At 46.2% G+C, this 5,613-nt stretch overlaps 1 protein-coding gene across 1 annotated transcript in view; it reads left to right on the top strand.

Annotated features, from left to right (window-relative positions):
* The first annotated feature begins 1,854 nt into the window (after nt 1-1,854).
* DOCK7 (dedicator of cytokinesis 7) overlaps nt 1,855-5,613 on the top strand; it is a 99,674-nt gene continuing 95,915 nt past the window's right edge. The window contains 1 exon segment of the mRNA XM_027694190.1: nt 1,855-1,865. Within this exon segment, the coding sequence (XP_027549991.1) occupies nt 1,855-1,865 (11 nt within the window).

The raw sequence follows: 5,613 nt of genomic DNA, 5'->3' as shown, positions 1-5,613 counted from the left end.
CATGGGAAATACAATTTATTTTTGCTTTTTTTAATAGGTAGACACCAAATGGCAATGGCAAGACATAAAATTAGAGGAGATACTCTCTGATTTATGGAGATACACAACATTATCCACCAAATACTGCAGAGTGGTAAGAGAACACTGGGCAATGGGGAATGAAGCTCCTACTCATGTATTTCCCACTGTCCTACTTGATCTGGGAATTCATCTGAGCACCATCAATAATCTACGATATATTTAGAAAACCTCATTAAACATTTGGCCAAATGTGCTTTCTCAAACACCCATTTGGCTGCAGTCTGAGCAGAGCAGACCCTGGGTCACAGAGCTTGAGAGAAGGGAATTTTTCCTCATTTATTTTTAGTTTCATTTCCTAGGGAAGTAAGCCATCTGTGATCTGTTTCCCTCGGAAAGTTTTGAAGCTGCTCTGAAGTTTTTAAGTTTGCAGAGCCTCACAGATACTAAATACCTCCAGTTTTTGTGGAAGTAAAAGAGACCCTGGAACAGGGTAAGAGAAAAACATGTGAACTTGTGCCCCATCCTTTCAAGCAGCAATGAGAGTGGAAGGGGCAGTGTGAGCCTGGATTGCTGCTCAGGTGGTTGTCTCCCCCAAATTAGCCAGCACACTTCTGCTTGTACCACTTAATCCATCCACAACCAGATTTCTTTATCCCAGGATTAGGTAGGGAAGAGGAGGCTTCAGCAGGATACTTGTAAGAGTCTGTGCCCAGGCTGCCCTTAATGTAAGATCTTGGTTAAATACCTGGAAGAGGAAATAAAGAGCTCATTAGTGGCATTTACAGAGTGTTAAACTGGGAGAGATCAAAAGCTGTGCTGGAGTAGAAACATAAACTGCCTGAAAATGATAAACATGAGCAGAAATTGATGGAAGCTCAGTTGGGAAGACTGTGAGTCCTTCTCTGAGGAGATTGAACTTCATGCACCCATCTACTAAAATGAAGAACTCTGAAGGTAAATAATTTCAGGAGACAAAGAATAAAGGCAAAAAGGAAGCTGACACCAAATACCACCATCTGAAGAAGGCTGTGGAAAGGTTAGGACAGTGCTGTGGATCTATGATGGAAATAATATAAATGTGAGGGATGTAGCAAAAGCTGCAGGCATTTGGAGAGTCCTCACTCCTCCTTTCCTCTCCTGGTTTTTCATTCATCCAACAGAATTTGGGTACTGGGCAGACAAGGCTACTCCTTTTCTGAGAACAGCAACATCCTCTCTCTTGCCATACATGTCTAGAGAAGATCCCTCTGCTTGTGCAGTTCACGTTACACGTGTAGTTCCTTGTCCTTAAACACATTATTTGGCAAAAGAAGCAGAGATTTGGCCCTTTCTTGAGTGTGACTCGTTCCCCATAGCTGCCAGGAGGTGGCTCTCTGCATTTGCAATCCCTGTTTACTATTTTGTTTATGGAATTACATTGGACACGTTTTCCATGGAAAATGTTTTCAGTGTGTTTGCCTTGAGGAAGTTTACGTAAGGAGAACAAGGAAGCCATGGGCTGAGTAAATAGTTTGCTAAAAAACAAGGCATAGAGCAGTTCACTTTTGTCAGAATGTTTTATGGCTACAATTCAAAGGGATTTTTCTTGTGCAGGGCCTAATCTTATAATTGTATTTTACATCTGCTTGTGGGATGCATTTACCAGATTTGATTATAGCAGAGTAAAAGTCATTTTCAATAAAAAAAAACATTTTAGTCACATGTTTTAAAGGATGCACATGGTTCATGGACAGGTACCCTGGAGAATTGATCAAAATGCTTCTTCATTCCCACCCCTTCAGTGTAAGAGCCGTTGTTCCACAGCTCCAGGTGGAAGGTCCCTGTGTCCACGCCATGAACTTCAGGTAGGTGCTCAGCCCAAATTCAGCTCACAGTTGTAGACTCAGTGGTTCATTCCTCAGCTTTTTGTTACATGGTTTATCAGAGAAGACTAAAAGATGACTTTCAACGTGACAGTCCATGTCTTGGTAAGTTGCTGGGCTTTTCCCCCAAATCAGCAAGTTGACTAAAAGGCAACAACTGCAGTGCAGACCATCACCTTTCACAACGTTCCTCAACTCCCAAGGTTTTTTTGTTTTCTTTGCTGTGGTGCAGTGCTAATGCACCAATTCAAGTGAGGATCACTCCCAGCTTCTAAGATACCATTTCCTTGGAGCAGCAAATCCTTGTTAATGATGGCTGCATAGATGGACTAACTCCATTTTGGAAGCAGTGATGTCTCTCAAAGGCTGATGCACCGTTAGGATCCCGTGTAACAAATCAGGTTCCTTCTTTGCTTCCTAAAACATGGTAAAGGATTACAGTGTGTTAATGGAGAGTAACTATTCAGTATCCTCATAATGCTGATAAAGTTCCAGGGTTTAAATTGGTTGCTAGAAACATGTAGCCTCTGTCCAAACATTAATTTAAATTAACTTGGGCTGTCTGGAGGTATTAATTGCAGTGTACGCAGTCCCTCCACTGAGGCTGGTCTTTCTCTGTCTTCACCCTCACTCTGAGATACCAGACACCCTTGAGGACAATACAAAAGCACAAACAACATCATGAAAAATAAGGAGTGCAATACTCCAAATACCTCATCTATTGCGTACAATTTCACCCCAGTAAAAGAAAATAGTTCCATCTTCCGCAGGAAAAACTTGCACACAACAATCCTTTCTGAATCAGAGGGAGCTGTTAGTTCCTAAAGAGATGCCTGGAGAAATTTTTTTGGCAGACTGAAATTCCATGTAACGAGTCTCTGTGCTCAGTTGGTCACATTCTCTTCTTTGCAAAGCTTGAGTTTGTTTCTTCAGACAAAGCATTTCCTTCAATTAATTCACTTCTAAGATGAGGAAACAAGAGGCAGGAGGGTTATGTGGCTCTGTGCCTGTCAGTGGCAGCACTCACACTAGTACCCAAAATAACACCTCCTCCTCAATCACTGACTTACCAGGGATATGGGGGTGGGATTTGTTAACATGAATTTTAACGTTTGGCATTATTGGATTTATAACGGTAAAAGACTACATCTTTTTTTTTTCTCTCATATTTCTTCACTTTTTCCTTGACTTGTTTTGGTTAACGCTTCATGGACTGCAAAATTCAGACAATCTAGAGAAACTCTTGGTTCTCTGTACAAGATCATGTGTACATTTCTACCAACCTCAGTGATCTCTTACTATTTGAAGTTACCTGTAGACTTTTGCCAGGCTATTACTATCTGAAAAGTAATGAGGAATCTGTTATTTTTCTGAAATTCACTTGATGTTGACTATTAATTGAGGGATTTTGTTCATATTTAACCCAATTATATTGTCTGGAGCTCATCTGGCCCAGCTCTGAGCCACAGAGAAAGTCAAGGAAGACCAGGATACAGACGGATGAGCAAAGGTGACATCAAAACTCAGTGCCCACGGCTTAACCAAGGTCTTCTCTGTGGTTGCAACTGACAGGAGGGGAAAATGAAACCTAAACTCCAAGAGGTCTCTGATGGAGCTTGGATACTTAGTGCTCTGTATGTCAGGGCTGCTGGGGCTGGGCTTCTCTTTCCACCTTCTGGAGGTGAGAAGTTTCCCTTTCTGAACTGCAGGATTCCCAGTTTCCGTCTCAAAGGGTTAGGCAGGGACATTTGGCCTTAGGACAGGGCTAAATTAGCCCTCCTGCATTTCAGACTGAAGCCATTTTGGAAAGGAAATTCCATATAGGATGGAGGAAAGACAAACATTTCTGGAAGTCCCTCATGCTTTGGTCTGTTCTTGTGAGCACACACACTGTATATGAGAATTTCGTCATAGAATCCTGTGTTTGGGGTTGGAAGTGACCCTAAAGATCATCTCCTGCCATGGACAGGGACACCTCCCACTAGACCAGATTGCTCCAAGCCCCATCCAGTCTGGCCTTGAACACTTCCAGGGATGGGGCAACCACAATTTATGTGGATATAAGAAGGTAAACAGCTTATCCCATCCACTTTATGTGATGGAATTCTCTGGTGTGCAATTCTCCACGGAGGCAAGAATTCCAGAGCAGAAGTCTTTTGTCTTGGCAGATATTGTGGGATATTTTCTCCCCTCCCCTTTGGAGAAGAACATACCTTTCTCAATGTGCAGAATTGGTCTTTGCTTCTCAGGATCTCCATCTGTGTAAAGCACAACAGCACATTTCTGTCAAGGGTCACAGTCTTACCCACATGGGATTCACTTGGTGTGTCCACAGAGCTGACTGAATCCACTGGGGTTACTCACACGTATATATTTGGAGATTTGGGGGCCTGGCATTCCCTGTGTAAACACACACAAACAGGAAAGCAGAGTAATTATATGCAGCTGGAAATCAGTGGCTCCTGCAAGGGGAAGAATTAGTGTCCTCAGTGTGTGGGAAACATTCACACAATGCAAACAGATGGAGTGGGGTGAATTAGCACTCCTGCTTTTGGACACTTCCTGGGTTACTATTAATAGCTCCCTGGTTTAGATCAAGGCACGGCCTATGCAGGGTAGCAGTGACTTGGAATTAACTGCTAGAACGTGTCCTATGCTTTGAAGTTCCAAAATAGTGGGGTTTTTTTAACTCCCCATTCTCTACTCCTCTTTCCATTGCAATGACCCCAAACACAGTATGTTTGGAGAGACTGGTAGTAATGACCTGTTTGGATGGGAAGGTGGATGTTACACTTTTCCAACCATCTTCTGAATCATTGTTAGGGATGAGTTTTAGTCTTTCTGAAGGAAAGGTTGCTACTATACAGGGCAGAACAGACTGAGAGCCCAGTGGTGTCCCTGCAGGGAGGACTGCGGTGGTCAGTGGTGTCCTCAGTGCCATGCAGGGTGGGTGTGTCAGTGGCCAAAGAGATCCAGATGTGCCACGCAGACCCGTGACACCCAGTGAGGTCTTGAGCTGTGCCAGGGGAGGTTCAGGTTGGACATCAGGAGGAATTTCTTCACAGAAAGGGTGATCAGACATCGGAAGGGGCTGCCCAGGGAGGTGGTGCAGTCCCCATCCCTGGAGGCGCTTAAGGTAAGACTGGACATGGCACTCAGTGTCATGGTCTAATTGACAAGGTGGTGTTTGGTCACAAGTTGGGCTCAATCATCTCAGAAGTCTTTTCCAACCCAATTGGTTCGGTGGTTCTGTGAGGTGCCCCAAGGGTCGGCACACACGGGACCCCTGCTGCAGTTTTGGGTGAGGGCCGGGATGAGATGCTGGGCGGCGTGAGCCGGCTGAGGAGCCTTTTTCCCAAACCACCAGCAGATCTCCATCAGTGCCGGGAACAACCCCACACCCCCTCCGTTTTCACATGGGAATAAAGCGGCATCGCGGTGGGGACGGGATGCGCCCCGTGGAGTCCGCCCGAGCGCGGGGAGGTCAGAGGGACGGGGTCGGGAATGGGGACGGTCCCTCCCCGCCGCGCTGGGCCCGCCCGCCCCGCCGTATATCTGCGAGGAGCGGCCCCTGCCCGCGGAGGGGGAGGAGGCGGGCGGGCGCGCCGAGCGCCGGGGGTGGGAGCTGCGCGGGCTGCGCCGCGCGGGTGCGCGGCTCGGCGGAGCATTACGGCGGCCGAGCGCTGGCCGGGCCGGCAGCGCGGAGCCCCAGCGCGGCCATGGCCGAGCG

This window comes from Neopelma chrysocephalum, unplaced genomic scaffold, assembly GCF_003984885.1.
Source record: "Neopelma chrysocephalum unplaced genomic scaffold, ASM398488v2 Primary Assembly neopelma1_97, whole genome shotgun sequence".
Taxonomy (NCBI): Eukaryota; Metazoa; Chordata; class Aves; order Passeriformes; family Pipridae; genus Neopelma; species Neopelma chrysocephalum.
This window is presented reverse-complemented; position numbering and strand designations above follow the sequence as displayed.